This window comes from Anolis sagrei, chromosome 4, assembly GCF_037176765.1.
Source record: "Anolis sagrei isolate rAnoSag1 chromosome 4, rAnoSag1.mat, whole genome shotgun sequence".
NCBI lineage: Eukaryota > Metazoa > Chordata > Lepidosauria > Squamata > Dactyloidae > Anolis > Anolis sagrei.
In genome coordinates, this window is record NC_090024.1 from 133,666,421 (window position 1) to 133,693,098 (window position 26,678).

A 26,678-nucleotide genomic window follows, 5' to 3' on the forward strand; every position below is an offset into this window, starting at 1 on the left:
AAAATAGCAACAAAAGTTACAAGAGAGTAAATGTGTGGCCACTTCATTGGGCAACTTGGCAATGCCTGAGTTGATGCCCCTCCTAAGAATTGCCCCAAGGCTGCATCTTTGAAGAATCAGTTATATTAATCTACAAGCAAGCTTGTTGCCAATCTGATGTGCTACAGTCAAAGGGGGAGAAGTAATATACTGAAGAATGATCAGGACCATTAAAATCAGTGTGGTGGTGATGTTTCTGTATATAAGGGATCCAAGTCCTTATAAAACACACCACAGATGGATGACTTCTACACCATCCTAATTGATGAAGATGGATAAGCTGTTTTGAATCTCAAGCATTCCCATCCTGAAGGAGAAGGAAATACCAAGGCCTTCCCTTGCCCTGTTCCAATTTCCTGTTTTGTGTTCTGGCTATACCCCTAAGTGGGAAAGTTTTTGGCTCTGGTGTAATTTAGCCTCTTCCTCATCCTGCCTCTCCCCAAACTACCAAGCAACAATAAAGAATGACACCAGGCCACTTATAATTAGCTGTAATTGTATCTCATCACAAGAATGAGAACTTAATATCTAGATCAATAGTACAAGTAACAGTAGTCAAATGTATGTTTACCTTCTGCTTCGTAAAATAAACCATTGCAGATTAATAGATCTTCTCAGTCCACATGACATATGTCCATGGGTATTTATGGAAATATCCAACAGAAGCTTTTTGCTGGAACAGGGCAGACAGGACAGATCACTTTCTGGATGGTGGGCTGCAATTCCCAGCTGGCCTAACCAGCATATGAATTGTTAGGGATTATGCCATAATTTGTAGGGTCAAACATTTCCCATCAATTGGACAAGATGTCACATGGCACAGAAAGTAGATATTAACATATCAATGGGTGTTCCAGGCAGCAAACAGGATGCAGGAGAAATTATCAGAGCAGATACAATAAGAATTTCTGAAATGAGAGGCTATTTTCCTGAGCAATTTAATAATTATTGTAATGGCCTTCTGGTGCAACTCAAGACTGTTTCCCAGAGTCGAAACTATTCCAGGAGAATTCCTAAGTCAAAGTTTATCTACATCTTCAAGCCTCAGGCAATACCTGAGTATCCTCATTTCCACCCATCTTACAAAGAAAGACTGCAAATAGCCATCTCCTTGATGTGCAAGATTTCCACATGAAGGAATTTTTAGGAGCTATAAACAATGAATCAGATCTTCTACTCTTGATTCTGAAGTGATAGTGTCACCCACCACAAGAGTCTTCTAAATGTCTAAGGTAGTTGGAATTCCCCAACTAAACCTTTAATATAGTTTGAATACTGCCAAGTTTTCCTTCCTTCTATCCTCAGGAAATCGCTTAATAAGATCACCACACCTGTGTCTCCTCTCTCTATTGCCAAATGCAATGCTTTTTATTTGTGGGAAGAAAAAACCCTCTGAAAATTGTGGCCAACTCAAATCTTATAGCTAGAAAGAATAGTTTCTTTTTATTTTGCAAGTGGGAAAGTAATTTAGTTGGGAATCATATAGTTCTTCACTGTTCTGAGGACTAATGGAAAGTGAGTAGTTACAAGAAAATAGTTACTTTAAATCAATATCCCTTTCCAATAACTGAGGAACAACTGAGATTGTAACATAAAGATAACTTTGTTTTTGGTGTAACTTAATTGTTTCAGTTACTTTTCTAATTATGACAATGTGGCCATACACAATGGTGGGTAGACTATAGACATGGGGATATTAAATGTTACTTCAAAATTGTAACTCAAGCAGTAACTAATTTGTGAGGGATGTGTATGTCCTGGAACTTGCTACATTTAAAATAACTTAACAAGCTCTGAGCGAGCTGCTGAAGGAGGGGCTCACCTGCAGCACGGAGTGACCAATTGGACTGTTCTCTGAGAGTTCGGCCTCATATGTAGGCTTTTCAAATTTGGGTGCGTTGTCATTCATGTCCAGGATGGTGATGCGAAGCAGGGCACTGCTTGCCCGTGGTGGGCTACCCCCATCTTGTACCTTGATGGTTAAGTCATAGGACTCGGACTGCTCTCGATCCAGATTTCCCATGACAATCAGCTGTGGCTGCTTCTCATCTTGGTCCTCAGCAACTTGCAAGCCAAAAAGTTTCTGGGCATCTGAACCAGGCATAAGCTCATATGAAGCGACACCATTTGCACCAGCATCACGGTCCATGGCCAACGGAATTGGAAAGAGTGCACCAATATTGGTGTTTTCAGGAATGGCTAGTGTGATGACAGGAGAGGCAAAGTTGGGTGTATTATCATTGATGTCCAGCACCTCAATCTGCCCTTCCAGCAGGCGTGGGCTATTGTTCAGCAGGTCTGTGATGGAAACCTCAAACTCCAGAAAACAAGGGTCTCCTGGAAAGAGTTGCTGGCACTCCCGCAGGCTCTCCCGGTCTATGGAGGTCTCTGTGGTGTAGATGTCGCCAGTCTTGCCATCCACACGCAGGTAGGGAGCACCCACCTCCAGCTTATACAGGTGCCCCACATCTGGGAAGCCATAGTCTGCTGCCAGGCTTCCAATGAGTGTGTTGGGTGGCTGCTCCTCCTGTACTTTGTACACCACACGTGTCCCAGAACCCAGGCAGGGAAGCTGGAGGAAGAGCCACAAGCCCAGGCAGGAAACCAGCTGCTGCATTCTGAACTGTGGCAGAGCTGGAGGGAAAAAACAGAGAGAACAGGGCATTAGGGAAAATGTGCCTCTCTTAACTGAGATATCTTCACCTACTCTACACATGAGGCAGCATGTCAGCTGCTAAGGGCTATATACACAACTTCTCTGTGATGCAGGTGAATGCTTGTATGTTCCTACCTGTCTGTCGGGACCAGGTGAAGTATTCCCAGCCTTGGAGGTGCCTCCGTAAATCACCCTAGTCTTGATACCAGACCAGCCACACCTGTCTGTCATGGGAGGAAGCCGCACCCACTATTACTCCACACTTTAGTCACCGCAGGAAGTGCAGTAAACCTTGGCAGAAATGGGAGTGGGAGGAGTGTTCTGCAATGGCCTCTATGTATTTTGCTTGGGTAAGAGCCCCACCCCAGAGAGAAAAAGAGAGACAGGGAGATCTATGAAACCATGATGATACCAGCTACAACTATATGGTATATGTTTTGCTTTACGAAAACGTGTGTTCCTGCAGATAATGCTGAATATAATAATAAGATAGGCACATTGATACTACAAACATATCCTGCAAAAAGTAGGGACGGTACTAGTGGAAACCTGGAAGCACAAGAAGGTTGAGGAGCCCCATGTTTCAGCAATGGGCAGGACCGTTTTGCACATTTAAAGCTTGTGCATTAACTGTGCCTCTTTCTTGAGTAGTCGGATCTGGCCATGGCAATATATGTCTTACTTACATCAAGTTTGCACCATTGTGGAGCTGCCTTTGAAGAGTGTTAGGAAATTTCAGCTGGCCCAAAAGGCTATACCAGACTGTTAACTGGTTACAGAGACCATGATATACCCCATTAAAAATCAAGATTGGAATCTAGATTCAGAACTTTATACGTTTTAATCTGTTTTATTATTTGCTATGTTTATTTGTCTATGCATTTTAATTTGTTTTATAGTTTGATCTGGTATGTTTATTGTTATGTTCATATGCAGCATTGGTTTTTTTTTTCTGGAATTCATAAGCCACTTTGAGTCCCTTGTGGGGTGAGAAAGGCAGGGCATAAATGTAGTAAATAATATTAATAATTCTGTTTTAACGTTCACTTTTTGTATATTTTTAATTTGTATTGTGTTTTTAAAATGTGACCTTCTAAATTTGAGTAAAAATGGGTTATTATTTCTTTTTCCCAATGAGGCATAATCTACATTTCTTTTCTAGTAGTAGCTAGTGACAAGAACAGCTCTTTCATGATACAAAGTGAAATGGTCAACCATATCAAATGAGGGGAAATTTTCCCTAATCCATTAGTTGTTTTTAAAACAACTAATGGATTAGTTGGTAGGTAGATTTGGCTTTTTTATATGTCACAGCAAAATTATTGCAATTTGGGACAAAAAGGCTCTTGCCTATCTCACTTCATACTGCTTCTCCAAAACAGCTCCACAAAGCAGATGGTTTTGAGTGAATATTCGCATAACAACTTTCCAGTGCCCAACTTGTAGGCCACAGGAAATGGGAAATAAGCTGGAGAATAATGGAAACATCGATGGATATGACCTACAATTCCTGGTATAAATGATCAATTAATTTTACTTAGTATTTTTACAGCACTTTTAAACAGTGGTTTACAATTCCATTGGCATGCCCAATGCCAAGGAATTCTGCAAATTTAGGAGAGGTTACTCATCTGGTAATTGTCATTGTTCAAGTGGTCATCTGTGCTCTCACACAATTGGGTGCTCTGTAGTTGGAAAATCCTATTTTTAGGGACTAGCTCATGAAACCACGACAGATGGGGCAGCAATTTGTCCAATGACCTTCCCAGAGACAAAAAAGAATGCAAAACTCAATTGTGTGAAATACAGAGACCAGGAAGAAGGACTATTGCTTCAGAGCATTAAAGGTACTTAGCACACATTATCTCCTGCTCAAAGATTCAGAGGAAGCTTGGGATTTGCCATGGCTCTTGAGCTCACTGAAAACAGCTAGCAACTGCAAGGACAAAGTAAGCTTCTCTGCATCCCCCCACCGATTTGTTCAGCGTGGGTAGGCTGGAAATACAGTTCACTTTCTTTGTGTGCTTTCTGGGTACAATGAGTATGTAGCAAGTATAAAGACAAAGCAAACTCGCCATCCTCTCTCTAGCTTTAAAGGAGGAGAACAGTAAGAACTTGCTGGTGGAGAATAGACCTTCCTCCTGCACTCGAGGACTGGAGACGGATGGGGGAAGAGGGGACTGTTTTTTTTTCTTGTGTTGTTTTGGGTGGTCCAGTAAGGCATTTGTTCACATGTTCTAATCCCCATAAAACTGGATTATTACCAAAAGCTAGTTAAAATTTCTGGACTTCTAAGTACATAAGGCATAGTGACTTATTTCAGTAAGTAGCTGGGAGAATTTCTAATGTTTTGTGCCCAATATTTCCTTGGTGTATGTCATCAGTAGAGACCACTACTGAGAGCTGCTCCTTCGGCTCTGGGTCCAGTGTCATGTGGTTGGTTGCTGTGGATTGAAACTGCTGCTGTTGCTTCAGTTTCGTCTCAATATTTTTAACATGCCAGATTCCCCCATGCACGGACTCTAAAATAAGAGGCAGATCCCCACTACAGAAAAAGCACATATACAAGAGGCCATTTGCTCTGGGCCTATGCTAACAGATGTAGCTTGAAATCCTCCGAGACTGGTAACATCAGATATACACCAGAGTGCTTGTGATGAGCGCATCACTAATACCACTCCCACAAAATCATCTGCTCTCCCTTCTTGCTGCACAGTTCTATATGACAGGAGTGGTCCAAAAGTAGATTGGAACTAGTAATTCTCTGGGTGATTTCCAGCAGCAACAGTCTCTAACTTTTAATTTCTACTAATAATAATTTTTCCCAATTAAGTGACTTTTCAAGCTAAACAAAGCTTCCAGAATGAAGAAAAATTAGGTAATATGAAAAAAAAAACCCTGTAAATTCAGTTCAGTTCTACATTTGAAAATAATCTGACCACAATCAAACCATATTCTGAGGTACCCTGTTTTCCAGTTTTGAGCATATGACTGTTACATGTGATTCTGGTCAGTGGATCTTTAGCTAAAACTCAAAACAAGCACAGGTGCACATAGTGGGGGGGGGGGGGGGAGATGATGGTGGTGCAAGTGTATCCATGGTTCAGTCTGTAGAACACATGCACCTCCAAGACCATTTTTCTGCCTACCAGCCTTTCAGGCTAAAATTCAAAAACACAACCACCAGGAACAGTGATTTTTTACATCAACAAAATCAAACCCAGAAGAGATTGCCCATTCATTTTTGTTTTTTTCCTGTTCTCCAATAGAATTTTTTGGAGATGATTCAGCCTATGGGCGTGGATACTGGAAGAAAAACTTTGGCTCGAAATCCAACAAACTTGTCCAGCCCTGCCACAGACTCAAACAGCCTGGTGACTGACCTTTATATGTGTATCGTATTATAGATGCAACAGTTATCACAAGCAACATTTAGTTAGCAGAAGCTTTAATGAGGCAATTTCAGAATTCTGTAGGTTCATACAAGAGAGTTTTCCTGAAGGGGATGGATTATTTATAACAAGGAAACCAGAAACACAGTTACTTCTGAGAACTAAGCACATGGGTAGGAGCACTGGGAACTGAAAAGCTCCGCCATAACAGCTTACATAAATGTAATTTCAATCTGTGTTTGATATTTATTTTTAAAACATCATAATACATCCAATATGTCTATTATGCAATTTGTTCTGGGGAAGCCTGCATTGGGAGAAAGCTTATGGCTGCTAGCTGCAAGAATAGTAAGATACCTGCTTTGATTCTAATAAAAACACCTTGATCTGCTCATCCTTACATGCAACAAACTAAAAAAAGCATTGCTGCTTCTACTATTTATTGCAATCTATACATCTTAAGTCCAATTGCCTTCCTCCCTGGTCAAGAAAGCCACCTCTGAACTGGCCATTCTATAGCCCAGTCAGGAAAGATGATCCAGTCTCGCCACAACATAAGTTCCACTTGGGTTCCTTTCCAAAATATTGCTTTGTTTTGAATTCCTCAACCCAATTGGGTTTTATAGTCATAATTCTGTAATATTTAAAATTAATCTCATGGCTATTTGGTTTACATCTCCAGGGTCAAGTCATTGTACTCTTTATTTTAACTGCATCTAAACCAAGGTGGAAACCTAGTATTTCCCTTGAGTTTGAGAACACAAATTGTTTCTGGATCATGAGATTCAGCACAGACAAACAAATTCAGCTGACTTTCAACCTGTTTCCTCTTATCCTTCCTTCCAAGCACTTTCCTTCTCTGCTTTAAGGCCTAGCCCTTGTTTGCAGGATTGGTGGATCACTCTATTATATACCTAGACAAATCACCCCCTTCCCCATGAATCACTTATCACCACTATTCACCTGGTCTCCATTGCTTTGGCACACCCACTATGAGTTTTTTTTTAAAAAAATCGAAAGCCTGGTTTTGAATGGTATGCCACATAAATGTGCAGAACTCCATAGCCAGTAATTCATTCTTTCTATCATCACCCATATTAGTCAGCCTGACAAATATAGTATAATGTAGATTAACATAGTATAGTTAGTTTCACAACATGTTAGTCTCAAATGTTGGCACATTCATTGCTCAAGGGATGATCAACATCAAGGTCACCTATGTGCATTGTTAGTTTCAGTGAACCCTGACTCATTATGAAGTGTACCCTATGTTAATTATTTTTTCCTCTTTCCCCTGAAACCCCACTAAATGCATTCATTCTGGCTCTGGGAGGTGGGTGGGGGTTTTTGGGGGGAGGGGTATGAGTTTTTAAGTCCATTTTAGTGTGTTTAGTGTATTTTAATTCTTTTTTTTTACCACACTGTTACTATCTATTTTTTTTTAAAAAACTTTTATATTGCTCTTTTAAAACTTGTTCAGTGTGGATAGATGTTAGCCGTCTTGAGTTCTCATGGAGAGAAAGGCGGGATATAGAGATAATAATAATAATAATAATAATAATAATAATTCACACCAGGTTTTCTCCCTCCTTCAACTATGTAAGAAATGAAATTGCTTCCATTGTGTTGTTTCAAGCATCTTCACTGAAGGGAATGGTGAAGATGCTTGAAACACTGACCTCTATTTTTTTTTAGGAGCTCTCCGACACCTGGTACTCAGTTTTTTTGTTTCCCAGTAACAGCTTCTGGTGGGTAAGGAGAGTGGGCAGGCAGTGGAAAGGACATGATCCACTCAATTCTGCTTGGAAGTATTTGACCAGCAATCACACTTTCACAACAGTCCTAGTAAGGTCACCCTCACAGTGTGGGAAGAAAAAAAAATGCAAAAGGGGTGTTTCCCAAACTTGTATTACATCATAGAGGAAGTTGTGGTAGCAAAATGAGAGATACAATGTAATCATTCCATCTGAATGCATGATATTTACGAAGTGAAACCATGAATCACATATTTCCTGAAGCAAAGCTGAAGGCCAGTGTAAAATATAGAATTGGCTTACAAGATACACTCCTAGTTCAAAACGTTTTCCAACCAAGATTTAAAGAGCTTATTAGCAGAAGTCTGAACATGAGGATTTCATACTCTGCCATGACCCCTTTATTGCACTTGTTCACAAATGGAATCCCCAAGTAAAGTAATTCTAAATCATGAATCATAATCAAAGTCAGGCGGGGGTAGGGGGGGGGGCTTTAACAAACATCCCTTACTGGATGCTTGAAGCACAATTCTTTTAGGTCCCAGAGAACTCCAATGGGAAATTCAGAGGAAGATGATGGTGGAGGGTTGGGACTTTGATTTGGTGGAGGATGAACAGTGACTTTTAAGGGAAACAAAAAGAACTGAGAGTGGAAAGAGATGGTGAGAAAACAGGGAAGGTGAGTGGATTGAAAGTGCCACAAGACAATGTGCTAGCAAATTTTCCCATACAGTATTCATCCATAGTTTTTCCATATTATCTAGGTTACCAGTATCAGATACTAATTTCACAATAATGTAGCCCAAGCTTTCAATTAAAAAAAAAACCAATCAAACCTCTAGCACTTTTTGGAGACAAAGCATGGTGTAAAATACAAAGTGACAATTCTGATCAAAGCTTGGCTCATTGTCTCATAGAATTATGATGCTGGAAGGTATCCAATTTCTTGCTCATTCAAGAATACAAAATCAACACAATCCTGAGAGATGGCCATATAACCTTGGCCTAAACACCTCCAAAGGAAAGTACATCACCTTCTGAGGCTGAACAGCTCTTATATTAAAAAGTTCTTCCAAATGTTTAGTCAAAATCGCCTTTCCTTTAATTTTGATCTATTGATTTTGTCTCATCCTCTGGAGCATCGGAAAACAAACTTGACCAATCTTCTATCTGATAGTTATTCAGATTATCACCTCTTAGCGTTCTTACCAGTTGGATTGCTCTCCTTTGGGCGTGCTCCCGATGATGCAGGAACTTAATGGAAAGCCTTTGCATTGTCCTGCCTTATAGCTAGTGCCAGGGGAAGACAATAGATTGCAAATGCAACCAAGTGGTATTGACAATCATTTCACTGTGAAGGTGGAGTGCCACAGAGTTCAGTCCTGAGCCCAGTACTGTTCAACCTCTTTATTAATTACATGGATGAAGGTTTAGAGTGTGAGCTTATCACACACTCTAAACCTTCATCCAAATAAGAAGGGAATGGATAGCTAATACTACAGAAGACAGAATCAGAATTCACAATGACTTTAACAGGTTAGAGAGCTGGGCCAAACTAACAAATTGAATTTCAACAAGGAAAAATGTAAGATACTACACTTACGCAGAAAAAAATTAAATGCAAAGATACAAAATGGGTGATGTCTGGCTTGGCAACAGCCCTTGTGGGAAAGATCTCGGAGTTTTGTGGACAACAAGTTGAACACGAACCAAAACTGTGATGCAGCAGCTTACAAAGCAATGGGATTTTGGGCTAAATCAAAAGGAGCACAGTATCTAGATTGAGTAAAGTCATGGTGTCTTTGTATCCTGATTTCGTCAGACTTCACCTGGAGTACTATATCCAATTCTGGGCACCCCAGTTTAAAAGAAATATTGACAAGCTGGAAGGCATCCAGAAGAAGGCAACTAAAATGATCATTAGTCTGGAGACCATGCTCCATGAGGAGTGTCTCAAAGAACAGGGTATGTTTAGCCTTCAGAAAAGAAGACATGATAGGATACATGATAGTTATGTATAATTATGTGAAAGAGTGTCATAAGTAAGAGGGAGTAGTCTTGTTTTCTGCTTCCCGGGAAACAAGGACTCGGAGCAATGGGTTCAAATTACAGGAAGAACTTCCTGACATATAAGCTGTTCAACAGTGGAACTCTCTGCCTTGGAGTGTGGCGGAGGCTCTTTCCCTGGAGGCTTTGAAACAGAGGCTGGATGGCCATCTGTCCAGGGATACTTTGATGGTGCTTTTCCTGCATGGCAGGGGCTTGGACTAGATAGCCCAAGTGATCTCTTCCAACTCTATGATTCTTTGAAGGTGTCAGCAAAACAAAGAATGAGATATACTGGAGAAAGCATTAGTCTTTAACTCAGCTTTCAGTAGTGTAACATCCATGCTCTGCTATTAAAGGTGGGAACTTTTGTGATTATAGTCTATGTGTTTGCATGTCTTCTTTTTATAATCTTGTGATGGGACCACTTACTGCCTTACACAAGCAGGTAAAGACCTTTCTCTGCCAGCAGGAATTTGGAGAAGGATAAGAGGCATGCTGCTAGGGAGGTTGTGGGTAGCATTTGGGGCTCTGTGTGTGTGTTTCTTTTTTTTATTATTATTATAAAAATGCATTATATTGTATTTTTATATTTTAATTGTATTTTAACCTAACTCACACAATACTATTTAATTAGTTTTTATTCGTTTTAAATGGGGACCAAAGTGTGTGGTTCTTAGCCAACTAGAGTCCCCATGGGCAGAAAGGCAGGCTATACATAAAGTAAATAAATAAATGTGTCAAACTCAAGGCTATGGGCCAAATTTGGCTCACCACATCATTTTATGTGGCCTGTGAGGTCTGGACTCTCTCTATGCTTGTGTTGCCCCCTCTGCCAAACACCGGCTATGTCTTTTGCATTTCAAATAAGGACGTAACCTAATTGCAAGGGAGCATGTTTCCATCTCAAGACCATTTCCATCCTCATAGCACCTGATGTCCTAGAGACTGGAGAAGGAAGTGGTACTGTTTCTTTAGTTGAGCTGATAGTATGCTGATTGCGAATCATCTCTCATATTCAGGACTTGAATATCTGGGTAAAGCTCTGGCGAGCATGGCACATGAGGCAGGTGGAGGACAAAGGCAGTTCTTGCCCTGAGGGGCTGGAGCTGTGGGTGAAAGGCTTTAAAAAATATGACCATGTCTGGTCCATTCCACTCCTAGCTGAGCTGGAATACAGTGGCCCTCACTCAGGGCACAAATTAGGAAAAGGATTTTGCTCTTCCTCATAGAGGGCCTGGGGATAATGAGAGACCTTTGTAATCAGTGGGTAGCTTTCATGTGGGAGATGTTTTAGCCTTTCAATTCCAGAGCAACATAGTTTCATCTTTCTATAATTGTTATTATTGCACCATAAATTAGTTTTTCAATGCCAGGGCAATACTGATACAAATAGCTCTTTGACGGCAACCTTAAGGGTGATGTGGCCCTCCTGACTTAGACCCCATTTATATTGAAACATTATGCTGTTTTAAAATGCAAGTTAATTGCATTAAACTGAATTATATGAGCTACACTGGTGATGGCATGACTTCAATACAGTAATGGCAACTGCCAGAACTATTGCTGAAACCTAAAATCTCTTTTAAATGATTATTATATTCATGAGGTTATGTAGGTATAAAAATGAGTGGGACCAGTTTGCATTCTTGACTAAAAGCGCAGAAGCCCCTTCCACACAGCTGAATAAAATCCTACATTATCTGTTTCGAATTGGAATATATGTTGGTGTGGACTCACATAACCCAGTTCAAAGCAGATATTGTGGGGTTTTCCTGCCTTGATATTCTGGGTCATATGGCTGTGTGGAAGGGCTCTGAGACTCTTCCCATTCCCCAGCATTCCTAATAGTTGAATGCAAATAAAACCAAGCTAAATGTAAAACATACAAATGCAGTACTTACAGATCTTTCCAAATGTATAAATATTTGATTTCTAGCCCTTTGCTCCTTGCTTCCTTTTCTGCCACTTTTCCCACAGCCTTTGTTTCTGAGAATCTTTTCTGCATTTTAGCCTCCCTCCCCCTCACCAATTTTCTCCAGGCTGCTGGAATTGGGTATTTGAAATCCCTGTTCAAAACTCTGAATGCATTACAACATGGCACACTCCAAGGAATGCAAAAAATACTATTGTGAAGATGGAGAACATCCTGCTTGCTTCCATTTCCAAAGAAAGTTATTAAGTATGCATGCCAGGAAGCAGGACCCCTGGACTGAATGGGATTTCCTTCTAAGTAAACATTCATAGGGTTGCACTGCCAAATCACAAATCATTACATAAAGTAACTCACATCATTTTATTTGAGTTCTACTTAAGTGAGGATTTGCTTGCCACCTTTACTTTGCAAGCACAGAGATCAGAGACAGCCCCCCCCCCCCCCGCCCTTGAGTTAAATAAAATGGGGAGAGACTGAGCACTATATTTTGCTTTGACTATTTTTCCCAGCCTGAAATGCAGGTTTCTTCATTGTGTAGTTTAAAAAATGACAAAAGTATAATAATCTGCTGTATATACCACTAGATGTATATGTTGCTGGAAAAATGGCAGTAAGTAAGATATATTATTTTTATTATTACCAACAGTACTTTTATAAGAAATAGCTTAAATTCAGTTAAAGAAAAATCTTTTTTTTATTGCTTAATAAAGAAGCGTCATTACACAGGCAATGAGTACAATATTCTGTCACGTGTGCTTCCATGTGAAGAAATGGCCTTAAGTCATTGAACTACGATCCAAAAACCCATGTGAGGACATGCACTCTCCGTTATGTATAGATGCATGCTTGTGCACACAGATCTACAGTCTGCATTCAGTATGTATACAATGTATGCATGTGAATAACTGTATGTATATATGAAAACATGAAGACATGTGATGCATCCTATATCTTTTTACACTCTTTCCTATATATCATTGGTTTAATTCTGAAAATAAATAGGGAAAAGATGAAAAAATCTCTTGTGCAATCCTTTTGAGGAAGAAAGATGGAATAAAAATGTATTTCAGAAGAATATTAATGTGTGGATACTTGGCATATTAGTTTTCATCCCCTGCTTATAATTTCTTGTTTACAATTATTCGTTTAATTACAGCATACCCATTAGACTTCCCCTGTGTTTTGAGAGAGAGCTGGTAAAATCTGAATGTGTACATAGCAGAAGACGTAGGAAATTTACTTGCTAGCTTCTGTTCTTGGTACTCTAAATACACCATCATGATAATTATCCTGGGACAGCAGTTTCCCCATTGCCATTTTGCCAAGCTCTAGGGGTAGAACTAAAAAGCTGGGAATAGTTGAATAAATTGAGTTCTGTGAACAAACCTCATATAAGCTACATTTCTTTGAAATCACTCAATAGTTTGTCAGCTTGTGTGTTTTTTTAATTAAGTTGCCTAGTCTATTCAAGTCAAAGAGATCTTCTTGTCAGGTAAGCCAAATGTGCTCAATGTACTTCCACTGTCAGAGTTGACAGTGGGTGGAGGGATTGCAGAAACTGTCAGTTGAGACAAATAGACGGTAATTTTGGGAGCAGATGGAGTCACTCTGCCACACAGATCATTTATGAGGAGAGGAACAGAAACAAAAAGGTATGCTAGTATCATGTACAGGCAAATGCACCTTTCTGAATAGATGGGAGCTTATCCATCAATTCATACATATTTACCCAGTGGAAAACCTTCTTTCTGAGTCTGAACTGGTGTGTATATGTGGGCACCTGTGTTTTTACAATACTAATTTTTTTTCTAAAATGTGAGAAATTCAGTGAAAAAAATCTTCTGCTATAAGATTTTAAAGGTATTCTAGGTTTTTTATGTTCCAATAAGCGGATACTCTAATAAATGTATTCTATTATCAGTAGTAATGTTGTGTAATGTCACAAATTAGGCTCGTGTCCATCTTATCCTCCATAAATCCACACATTTCCCTTGGTCTTTCTGACCTAAGTTCAGATGAAGTAAGTTCCAGGATCAGCAAAGATGTATCATATCAACCTGGTCTTTTTTGCCATTTGATGGATCTCAACCTTTCTGTTTTGCTAGAAGGTCAGCACTGCTCACTCTCCAGATGAGCTGAACCGTAATGGCTGGCAAGATGGGTTAATATGGTGGAAGATAGCTGCTTTGGGTCTCAGAGAGAAAAATCGGGTACAAATAAATATAATAATACTCCCACAAATTGCCTAAAGCTTTGTGCTTGTAGCTGTGCTTCTAGCACTAATTGACTGACTGAATGACAAAGCAAATAATCTGCTTCATTGATGTTTTGGAGACATCAAGAAACAGAGGACCTTTATATTGTATAATGTACTGACTTTGAACATGATTGGGTTGGTTAATTATTACACTGAACCTGCAAACCAGTGGCTGCTCCCTAATAAAAGGCACTAACATCTTAGATCTTAGCACACCACCTTTTTTCTGTTGTGAGTACACAATCTAGACATCGTCTAAAGCAAAGAAGATCCTTCTTCATTTCAACTGAAGAACCTTATCATGCAAACTGTTTTATTCTCAACTAATATGACAAGCTCAAGAGCAGCAAAGGACAAAAGGGATCCTCTCACTTCTGCAGGAGTCTACCATATACAATGCAGCTGTGGACAAGTCTACATAGGGATCACCAAATGCAGCATTGCCCAAACACGAATCAAGGAACATGAAAGGCACTGCAGACTACTTCAACCAGAGAAATCAGCCACAGCAGAGCACCTGATGAACCAACCTGGACACAGCATATTATTTGAGAAACCAGAAATGCTGGACCACTCTAACAGCCACCATGTCAGACTACACAGAGAAGCCATTGAAATCCACGAGCATGTGGACAAATTCAACAGAAAGGAACAAACCATGAAAATGAACAAAATCTGGCTACTAGTATTTTAAAAAAATCTAAAATCAGGACAATAAATAAAGAACAACCCTTAAAAAACAGGGAAATTCCAGACAGGAAACAATCAAGTGCCAGTTAACACTTCCCAACAAAGGATTCCCCCAGGCAGGAAGCAGTCAGGTTTTGAAGCTGCAAGGCCATTCAATGCTAATCAAGATGGCCAATTGCAACATTCACACTTGCCTCAAGCAGACAAGAGTTCTTTTTCCCACCCTGGACATTCCACAGATATATAAACCTCACTTGCCTAGTTTCCAACAGACCTCTCAACCTTTGAGAATGCCTGCCACAGATGTGGGCAAAATGTAAGGAGAGAATGCTTCTGGAACATGATCATACAGGCTGGAAAACTTGCAGAAACTCAAGAGCAGTTGTCTTAAAGCAGGTATCCCAAGCCAGTAGTGAATAAAAAAATGTTATTCATGATGTTGATATTCCAGAATCAAAATAAAAATCCTGCCATCTCATGTCATTTCAATCTTATCGCAACATCTAAAAATCCCCTCTGTTTTGAGGAAGTGTTGAAGGATGCTAAAAGAGGTGTCTTCTTGATCATGAGCCCATTTAGCAACTACTGGTATATCCAACAAAAAGGTATGGATCAAATCCCAGCAGGCTTCCTGTACCAATCCAGTAAAGCTCAGATACTTCAAAATACATGGGATGTGTTTGCTGGCCCTGTTAACTCCATCCTCCAATCTGGATTTAAGCCCCAAGATCAAGGAAAAGTATGAGTTTATGAGGAGCAAATTATAAAACAGTGCAATTTGTAACACTGCATAATATCATTTCAGACAATGGATCATGTCTATTAAAATATCAGCTTTCGGTTTTCTGCATTATGGAGTTTGATGCAACACGAAACAGACTTCACTTTGATCCTAACCTGCATATTTTCTCCGATCACTGAGTGATGCATTTTAAATGCTGTAAAGTGCTGGATGGCATCCAACATTTGCCACTGGTAAGGGGCAGGATCTGAACTAGATGAATGAATAGTCTAACCTGGTATGACAGCTTTTTAACATTAAAAACGATAATATGCTGTGTTTCTAGTTGCTTGATTTTAATGAGCAAAGTGATCCAATACTTGTACCATAACAAAGGTTGAAAGTTGCCATTGTTAGTTAAATTTGTTCTCAATTATCCAGCAAATTAATCAACTAAAAGTGATTAATGTAAATCCCTAATACTAGTGTTGTACTATGTGCGATTCAATATTGCACGTTTGCTCAAAATATTTCATATTTGATTATTAGGATTTATACCTGAGAATGTGTGCAGACAAATAGCTAAACAAATTAGTGTAAAATTATTGGTCTGTTAAAATGTTTTCCAAATACACAGGATGATTTTTTTTTGGAAATTCAACTACATATATTATCTTTGTTTCCCAAAGAACAAGGCTAAGTGTCCTACTTGGTTCCAGCCACTATGTCTTCTTAATAGCCTTGCTTCCTTCTGAGCCTTCCTCCATGGCCTCAAGACAAAGAACATTCCTTTCTCAAAGGATCTTTAAGCATCATCCTGTTTATGTTTAAACAGACCACTACCAGTTTACAGTCTGCCTCATAACCTTCCAATTGCAACCACACTAGGCTTGCTTGCTTCCTGAAAACAGTGGGTCCCCTTTTGAAATGACAGCACAGAATCTCCCTCCCATCCTGTTTACATACCTCATATATGTCCAGTCTCTTTCCTATCCCCATGATTTTTAAATTATTCCATTATTAAATGCATTGTTTAACATGATACTACAACATGCTTTCAATTTGTGCCATGATAAAACAAAATCAGCTGAGCCTGCTCACCATAAGGTAGGGTAGGAAAGCTACAACAGAACATGTATAAGTTATGGGAAACAATCTATAAGGAAGCTCATTTGAAAGGATCCCACACAGCAGAATGTCCTGGTGAATTTCCTAGTAAGTGGGGAATGGGGTGCATTTTGGGTTTTCCACTGCAGACAACAGAATGGGAAACCTCTGTTAACCAAACTTCAGCATTTCCCTTTTTCCTAGCATGAATATCTCCTAGAAATCATGGGAGTTTACAATGAGTTTGCCTCCTCGATTACCCTACAACTATCCAAGGTACTAGTCACATCCGATTAAAGTCAACCCTTCAATGCAAACCATTGATCTGTGAGTCACTTGTCATGTCCTACATCTGTAAACAGAATGGGAAAAGCCACACAGACGGTCAGTGATATACATTCAACAGCATAACTGATTTCATCCACTCTCTAACCCTCATTAATGTTACATTCATGACTGACACACTCAAATTGCCATTTGTAAAAAAGCCTCAGAGCTTCACTGGGGACATTCTAGGAAAGGCTTCTCCTTCTGCCTGTCCAGTACTTCCTCCTCCCATATACTTCAAGCTGTGCCCGCAGCAATTGCATCCGGACTTTTTATTCTGCCTCCTGGCCCATTTTGCCTGGCAACAGTCAGATCCGGTTCTTTTTCCTTCTTAGGATTTGCTAGCTCCCAGGTAATTTTTCACGATCCAGCCATTTTGCATTTTGTTCCCCTTTCTTTACTGCACACACTGGTTTTGTGGTACCTGAAGCAAGCCTCCGACAAAGAACTACACCAACACACACATTTATACCTCAGACAAGCAGGTTTAGGAAAGCTGATAGCAACACTCATACCTCTCTTTGCCTGTTTCCAAATCCGTATATCTGGGCTTACAATACTGTTCTCGGTTTCTCACTTTCCCAGAAGTGATAAGATCCCAGAGATACTATCCTATATATCACCAGGATTATTTACTGTGCCCACACCCTGAAATGGCTGTAAGCGCCACAGTTAATATATGGTGCACCAAAAGTCACAACAGAGTTTCAATATTTAATGACTCCTTTATAATTTTGCTTTTAATTTACAATGCCATATAGGAAACAAATTGACATTCCATGTGAAAAAATAAATCTCATAAATGCCATAGTATCATATACATTATATACAGAACCTCTTTGTGACTTTTGGCCCACCCTATACAATGTATAGGTAGGCTTTAAATATGGCCCTTGAATAATCAGAAACATAATCTTAAAACTTTTGGGCATGCAATTCATGTGACTTTTGAACTTACATCTGACTTAAGACAAATCTCTGCTCACCTAGATATAAATTTATTGATTGATTTATTTGCCGTATTTATATTCCACCTTTCTCACCCTGGAGGGGATTCAAGGCAGCGTTACAACAGGCAGCAATTTGATGCCATGCACACATATATCAAACAAACAATTACAATTAAAACCAGAATTATTAAAATCAACAATTAAAATCATGCCAACCAAAACATGATCCAGGGCTGTTCCGTTTGTTAATCACATTGTTTCATAGTCACTTATTGCACTGCTCCAATTACTTGCGGAAAGCTTGGTCCCAAAGCCATGTTTGAAGTTTTTTCCTGAAGGTCAGAAGAGAAGGGACTGATCTGATCTCACTGGAGAGGGAGTTCTATAGCTGAGGGACCACCACTGAGAAGGCCCTGTCCCTTGTCCCCATCAATCATGCCTGCAAAGGAGGTGGGACTGAGAGCAGGACCTCCACAGAAGATCTTAACCTCCAAGAGTAGTCATAGAGGGAGATATGTTAGGATAGGTAAGCTGGGCCGGAACCATTTAGGGCTCTATAGGCTAATGCCAGCACTTTGCATTGTGCTCAGTAGCAGACTGGCAGCCACTGGAGCTGACGTAACAGGGGGATTGTATGTTCCCTGGATGCTGCCCCAGTTAGAAATCTGGCTGCCACCCATTGGACCACTTGAAGCTTCTGAACAGTCTTCAAAGGCAACCCCACATAGAGCACGCTGCTGAAGTCTACTCAGGATGGAACAAGAACATGGACTACCATGGCCAAGTCTGACTTCCCAAGGTACAAGTGCAACAGGCGCACAAGTTTTAATTGTGCAAAAGCTCCCCTGGCCTCTACTGAGACCTGGGGTTCTAGGCTCAGTGACAAATCCAGGATCACTTCCAAGCTGCAAACCTGTGATTTAAGGGGGAGTGTAACCTCGTCCAGCACACAATGTAACCCTATACCCTGTTCAGCCTTACAATTGACCAGGAGTCAGTAAAGAACTACAATGTCCACAAAAGTCCCAATTATTATGATACTAAAGGAAATCACTCCATTTTAAGACTACGCTTCTTACCATATGCATATTTTGGTTCCAAGTCCCACTGAACAAGGTGGGATTACCACCCAATCTCAGATGTGTTTATGTAGAAATATCCAGAACTTTTGAAAAGCTGTGTTTGGTACCAGGATGTAACAAGAATGTGGACTACCATGGCCAAGTCTGACTTCCCAAGGTACAGGTGCAACAGGCATGTATTTTAAAAGAAAAAATATTATGGCAATCAGCTAGAATATATACTTATTTAGGGAATGCATTTCTTCAGGGAAATATGTATGTAAAATTGGAATGCAAAATAAGAATTTTCCACACCCTCAAACAAATGAGGTCTGACCAGCAAGGGGAAGCCTGGATTGCAACGAAACCAATCCCCCCCCTCCCCCAAATAAAGCTAAAATCTGATGCAAGGTCCTACCAGAGATCTTTATTTCCAAAGATATTTGATTTCAAACTATATCTTGGCATGTAATTGTTAATGTTTGTAGTAAGCCACAAAAGAAATACGAATGGGCAATGAAACAGCAGTGGACAACTGGAGGTGTGGCCGAAGTGGAACAGATAACTAGGCAATGTGAAACTGATTTAAGAATCAATAAAATGGATGGAATCTCTCCAGTAGAAAAGTGTTCAATCATAGGGTAACATTTGGCAACATGTATCAGCAAAAAGTGCTCTGTAATTAATCTTTTTTACAAATAGTTTAATGGCAAAAATCCCAGTGAATCCAGAGTGCCTCTCTGTTGCAAAACGTTTGAAAAAAATAAAAGAAAACAGAGAACATCTTCCTGATCTCCATCTAATCAGTCACTCACAAAACCCACTCACACAATTGTGTTGCACAACTGCCTTTCAAAAATGAAGTAAAACAAAATTGCTACTAGAGACAAGCAACTACTGAAATGTAAAAACAAACCTCTCACATTAAAATTGGAAGGAGAAATATACAATTGACATTATCCATAATTTCATCCGCTCTGCAAACCGACACCCTGTTTAAAGGTAAGGCGACTGAGGCTAGCAGCAGATCCTGGCCATGGATCAATCCAATGAGGCTGCCCCAAGAGTGAAATGTAATCCATGTTGATCAGTAGGAGGAAGATGCCATTTTGCATTTCCCATTTTGCAGACCAGTATCTGATTAATGGATTGTTAACAGCATTAGTAATGACAAATGCAAGCTCCATCCATTTTGAGCCCCAACCTCAACAATGATTGCTTGTGCTGATTGCAGCTGATGGTGGTTGTGTATCTGGAAGGCATCAAGTTATCTCCTCCATGGCAGGTTGTGTGCCACGCATGGCTTCTGCGGTACGTATGCCCTTGCGATCTTCATTCGGCACAGAAGCATGCACATATCCCTGTACTATATGTGTATGCAAGTTCAAATTTCCAAAGCTTTGTGTCGTTTTGGCCAATGAAATTATTCAGGGCCGTGATGAGGATTCTATTGCCTCGCTACAGTACATTTCCTATTCCCATGGTGTGATCTTACAAGGAGTATATAGAGAGACTATTCTGAAATAAGTTAAACCTCAAATGAAGTAGCTTGACAATTTTACAATGACAATCCAGATAAACGCTTTCTGTAATGCATTTACACCAGTGTTATTCTCAGGAGCTGCAGGTGTGGAACGATGTGCCTTGCCCTTCATGCAACATGATGTGTAACAGAGGCCCCAACTACACCATAATATAAAATCTACATGATCTGCTTTGGACTGGATTATATTAGTCTACAACTGCCACATAGTCCAGCTCTAAGCAGATAATCTAGATTTTGGGTTGTTTTGAGTTTTCTGGGATGAATAGCCATGTTCCAGAAGCATTCTCTCCTGATGTTTCACCCACATCTATGGCAGGTATCCTCAGAGGTTGTGAGGTCTGTTGGAAACCCAACATTTCTCCCAAGGCCTGGCTTCAGAGTCCTTAGATCCTTTACGGCTTGAGCTAACTGAGGCCCTTTAAAAATACTGATGAAGCTATGGCTGAATTTATTATTGTGGCAGATCTCCCCTGCTTCCTCCCTTCCTTAGCAGAATTATTCTCGAATTCATGTAAACCCTACAGCGTAGACAGGAGTCCAATAAAGGACCTGTTTTTAAGACCTGTTTGCTCAAATCCTTCTTTAGAATAATTCTGCCTATAGGGAGGGGCATAGGTTAGACATCGTATGCCATTTTGGACGCATGTATGACAACGGAATCACCTTAAAGGTGCCACAAACAACAGTGTACATTACAGATCTCTTTGGGATCAGGAACATTCATAAACACAGACCCATTAGAAGGCACTAGAAGACCAGTGCTGGAAAAAAAAAGTTGTGCATAGTATCTAGGAACATTCCAAAAAGAAATCTAGCCATCAGTGTTTGCACTCTGAAGCATTAAAAGCCTGAAATGGGGACTGGAGAAACATAATTGGGTGTATTGTGCCCAATCAATACCCTAAAGAACAGGCATCTAAATGAGATGGCAGTGACGGAGAACTGAAACGTTACAACACAGAAGAGATATTTTACCAGCAGTTATATCTCCAAATAAAAATACCGAAAACAGTCCCAAATGGGCAGGGAGAATGCAAACATCCTCACTGAAGGCACACAACCAGAGACGAAAAGAGGCTTGGCAGGGCCCCGCCCCTGCTCCCCTTAAGCCTTCCCTTTACACGACCTCAACCTGAAGGAGGAGGCATGACGGCAACAAGTGGTCTAGGAAGAAGCAAACAAGGGAAAGAGAAGATGCTAGCCCCAGATGTGAGCGAACCATCAGGAGAAACAGTCACACCTGGGTAGCTGTGAGTTTCCTGGACTGTCTGGCCATGTTCCAGAAGCATTCTGGCCTGATGTTTCTTCCACATCTATGGCAGGCATTCTCAGTTTCCAACAAATCTCACAACCTCTGAGGATGCCTGCCATAGATGTGGGCGAAATGTCAGGAGAGAATGCTTTTGGAACAGCCCAGAAAACTCACAGCAACCCAGGCATGGCTGTTTCTCCTGATGTATCACTCGCATCTGGGGCTGGCATCACCTCTTTCCCTTGTTTGCTCCTTCCTCAGGACAGAATGCTTTTGGAACATGGCCAGACAGCCCGGAAAACTCACAGCAACCCACCGATTCTGGCCATGAAAGCCTTCAACAACAAACAGCCATACTGCTTGGAAACCACACAACACCCTGGAGCAGCTGCTTCTTTACCCGGCAAGGAAAGCGACACATTTCCTTCCCAAAGCACACAAGCACACGCCTCACAGATCCTCCATCCTTAAGGAGGTTCATCAACCAACGCTTTCATCAGAGGGCTCTCCCCCATTGATATATGTATCCCTTTAGCCATCTGATCTTTGGAGTCAGGAGCAACTTGAGAAACTGCAAATTGCTTCTGGTGTGAGAGAATTGGCCGTCTGCAAGGACGTTGCCCAGGTTGTTTGGATGTTTTACCATCCTTGTAGGAGGCTTCTCTCATGTCCCTGCATGGGGAGCTGGAGCTGACAGAGGGAGTTCAACCTGCTCTCCCCAGATTCGAACCCCCGACTTGTCGGTCAGCAGTCCTGCCGGCACAAGGGTTTAACCTATCCTATCCGATGCCTATGTATGTCGCACAGCAAAGCGCGAGGCGCCGAACTAAACAGAAGAGCGCGCGCTACAGAGGAAGCAGAGGAAGCAGAGAGCATCCAACCTGCGCGGCCATGATTCTAAGAGTCTCCCGACTTCCTCCCTTTTTTTCTTCCTATTCGCTTTCCCTAGATGCATCTCTAGCTAAGCAGACGTCGCCTCGGACGAGCCCGAATCGGGATCCATCGCAAAGGCGTCTATGGGCCTTTCCAGACAGCCATATAACCCAGAATAAGGCAGAATAACCCACAATGTCTGCTTTGAAGAGGAATACCTGAGTCCACATTGCCATATAATCCAATTCAATGTAGATTTTATACAGCTGTGTGGAAGGGACCTCTGTCCTCCCTCTCCCTCTCTCTCTGGCCCCATCTACACTGCCATACAAAATCCAGATTCTGCTCCGAACTGGATGATATGGCATTGTAGACTCATTGTAGACTCATACCATCCACTTCAAAGCAGAATCTGGATTATATAGCAGCTTCGCGGAGGTGGCAATCATTCTGGCGGCTCGGAGCGCAAACAAACGGGCGTCGTCTCTCTCTCCCCCCCCCCCCCCCCCCCCCCACACACAAACACGCAGTTCACGCGGACACCCCCTTTCCTACCCCCAAGGCAAATAATATCCCCTAATCTGAGTTTGGGAGATGTTATTATTTGGGTGGGTGGATGGGGAGGGGGGATGTCAGTGAAGCGCGGCGCCCAACAAGTGGCAAGGGGGAGCGGAGCATTAAAGGGCCCCTTTGCCGTGGGCGACGATCCGGATCGCGGGTGTCCTCCTCCTCTCGGGAAAGGGGCGCCCTCCCCCAAATCCTGCGCATCGGGGAGGGGGAAAGAACGGGACGACGTGTGTGGATGGGTGTATGTATGTATGTGGGGGGGGGGGGGTGCTCGGAACTGGGAGATGGAGTGGACGTATGTGGGGGAAAGGGCTGCTCTGAGCTGGGAAATGGAGTGGATGTATGTGGGGGGAAAGGACTGTTCGAAGCTGGGAAATAGATGTATGTGGGGGGAAAGGGCTGTTCGGAGCTGGGAGATGGAGTGGATGTATGTGGGGGGGGGGGAGGCTGCTCTGAGCTGGGAGATTGAGTGGATGTATGTGGGGGAAAGGGGTGCTTGAAGCTGGGAAATGAAGTGGATGTATGTGGGAGGAAAAGGCTGCTCGAAGCTGGGAGATGGAGCGGATGTATATGAGGGAAAAGGGCTGCTCCAAGCTGGGAGATGGAGTGGATGTATGTGGGGGGAAAGGGCTGCTCGAAGCTGGGAGATGGACTGGATATATGTGGGGGGACAGGGCTGCTCGAAGCTGGGAGATGGGGTGGATGTATGCGAGGGGTGGGAAAGGCTGCTCCAAGCTGGGAAATGAAGTGGATGTATGTGGGGGGAAAGGGCTGCTCGGAGCTGGGAAATGAAGTGAATATATGTGCGGGGAAAGGGCTGCTCGAAGCTGGGAGATGGAGTGGATGTATGTGGGGGAAAAGACTGCTGGGAGATGGAGTGGATGTATGCGGCCGGGGGGGGGGGGGAGGCTCCTCCAAGCTGGGAGACGAGGAGTGGATGTATGTGGGGGGAAAGGCTGCTCGAAGCTGGGAGATGGAGTGGATGTATGTGGGGGGAAAAGGCTGCTGGGAGATGGAGTGGATGTATTGGGGGGGGGGGGAAGGCTGCTCCAAGCTGGGAGATGGACTGGATGTATGTGGGGGGAAAAGGCTGCTCAGAGCTGGGAGATAGAGTGAATATATGTGGGGGGAAAGGGCTGCTCCAAGCTGGGAGATGGAGTGGATGTATTGGGGGGGGGGGGGGAGAGGCTGCTTCAAGCTGGGAAATAGATCGCATCGGAGCTCCGGTGTTTCCCTCCCCGGCGGTGTTTCCTTCCCTCTTCAACCTGCTCGCGATCTCGCCCGGCATTCCAGCACTCCTCGCTTCCCCCCATTCCATCCTCATCCCTTTGCTGTCTTACTGAGAGAGAAGAGAGAGAAGGAAGGCTGCGTGTCCGAGCCGTGTCGCGAGGAAGAGGAGATGCAGAGGAAGCGCAGCCCAGGGACGGCACCCTCTCCCTCCCTCCCTCCCTCCCTCCCTCCTTCCTATTCGGACCTCCTCGAGCGCCTGCTGCAGAGCTCGCGACGCAGAGAGAGAGGGAAAGGCACGCACTGAGGGAGCCCTTTGGCCGCGGAGGGAGGCTACCCACTCTCCCTTCATCCCGGGTCCATTCATTCCCCCTCCCCTTCCCTTCCCTTCCAGCATCCACTTGCCTCCAGAGTCCGCAGCTCTGAGGGAGAGAGAGAGAGAGAGAGAGGAGAAAGGGGGAAATGGCCGCCCCCGCTGCGGTCCGGCTCTGCTTCGTCGGCTGAGGAAAAAGTGCCTTCGCTCGTCGGAGGAGCCGCGAGGGCGCGCGCGCGCTGGGCACCCACTGGCAAAGGGAGCGCGAGAGCAAGAGGAGGAGAAGGGAGGAGGGAAAATGGGAGGAGCCTCGCGCGCGCCGCTCCTGACGCTCTCCTTTAGTACCCCCCTCCCTCTCCCACCTCGAGGCCGTCCAGCACTGCCGCTAGGGGCACGCGAGGCCCGCTGCTCCCAAACCACGATGACGACGCCTCCTCCTCCTCCTCCGCGAGAGAAGGAGGGGAAAGCAACAAGCACTAACCCTCCCAACGCTTCCCTTCCTTGTGTCTTCTCCGAGGCGTGACGCGTTGACTGACCTTGGCCAACCCTGCCCCGGGCTCGCGCTGCACCTGCTTAGGGGCCGAAGGAGAAGGGAAAGGGGGGGGGGGATGAGAGGAGCGCACCAAGGGTCTCTCTCTCTCCCTGCGCGAGCCCTTGTTTCAGGCTTTCGTCCAATCGGAAGCGGCGGAGCGAGCCCCTGGGGAAAAGCAGGCACAGGCAGCGCGCGCCCACAGTCTCAATTTGAGGATGGCTCATAGAAAGCTCATATAAAGGCAGAACATCCACGCTGTCAGCTCTCTTACCTTTCAGAAGGCAAAGCAGCGCCTTGCCTGTTGTGCCCGCGATGCCCACGCTGTCTCTTCGGAGGCCTTGGCTTGCCTTTAGCCGCCCGGGGGTTGGCCTCACCTGCGCGAGCGACTGGGCAGGGCTACCTGTTGCGGGCCTGCCTCTTTCCTTCCCTTCCGGGAGGAGGGCCGGGGCCCAAATCGGCGCTGCGTCTCCTGGTTCTATGGCACCGCCACCCTCGCATTGGTGTAGCTTGCCGCCCCGCTGAGCCCTCCCAACCTGTTGCCCGGGACAGCCCCCTCCTCCGTCTCCCCTCTGCGCCGCCCGCCTCCCATAGCGCCGCGCGCCACCTAGAGGCCGCTTTGGGATTGCAACCAAGAAGGCTTCACCACCGTTCCCAAGCTGGCTCCTTGTGTTCTGTGTGAGAGAAAGGGTTTAATGTATTGTCGAAGGCTTTCGTGGCTGGAATCACTGGGTTGGTGTAGGTTTTTCGGGCTATATGGCCATGTTTTAGAAGCATTCTCTCCTGACGTTTCGCCTGCATCTATGGCAAGCATCCTCAGAGGCTGTGAGGTCTGTGAGGTCTGTTGGAACTAGGAAAATTGGGTTTATATATCTGGTTGGAACTAGAAAACTGGGTTTATATATATATAATTGGGTTTATATATTTGGTTAGACCTAGAAAACTCAAGAGACCTCACAATTGGGTTTATATATCAAATATATATCTGGGCAAATATGGCCATGTTCTAGAAGCATTCTCTCCTGACGTTTCACCTGTATCTATGGAAAGCATCCTCAGAGGTTGTGAGGTCTGTTGGAACTAGGCAATTTGGGTTTATATATCTTTCTTGTTCATTCGTTCAGTCGTCTCCGACTCTTCGTGACCTCATGGACCAGCCCACGCCAGAGCTCCCTGTCGGCCGTCACCCCCCCCCCCCCCAGCTCCTTCAAGGTCAGTCCAGTCACTTCAAGGATGCCATCCATCCATTTTGCCCTTGGTTGGCCCCTCTTCCTTTTGCCTTCCACTTTCCCCAGCATAATTGCCTTCTCTAGGCTTTGCTGTCTCCTCATGATGTGGCCAAAGTACTTCAACTTTGTCTCTCTCTCTCTCTCTCTCTCTCTATATATATATATAAATGTTCTGTGCACAATGAGTACCTTAAAAACAAAAGAAC

General features: G+C 43.1%; 1 protein-coding gene across 5 annotated transcripts in view; it reads right to left on the reverse strand.

Moving 5' to 3' along the window:
* The window catches only part of PCDH1 (protocadherin 1), a 142,955-nt gene extending 117,147 nt beyond the window's left edge, over positions 1-25,808 (reverse strand). For 3 of the 5 annotated variants that reach the window (XM_060774268.2, XM_060774267.2, XM_067467705.1), the window contains exons 1-2: positions 24,807-25,242; positions 1,862-2,673 (exon numbers count right to left, since the gene is read on the reverse strand). In XM_060774268.2, coding sequence (XP_060630251.1) covers positions 1,862-2,656 — 795 coding nt within the window. In that variant the 5' untranslated portion in view covers positions 2,657-2,673; positions 24,807-25,242. The other 2 variants (XM_060774266.2, XM_060774265.2) reach the window with 2 other exon arrangements.
* Between the last annotated feature and the right edge of the window lie 870 nt (positions 25,809-26,678).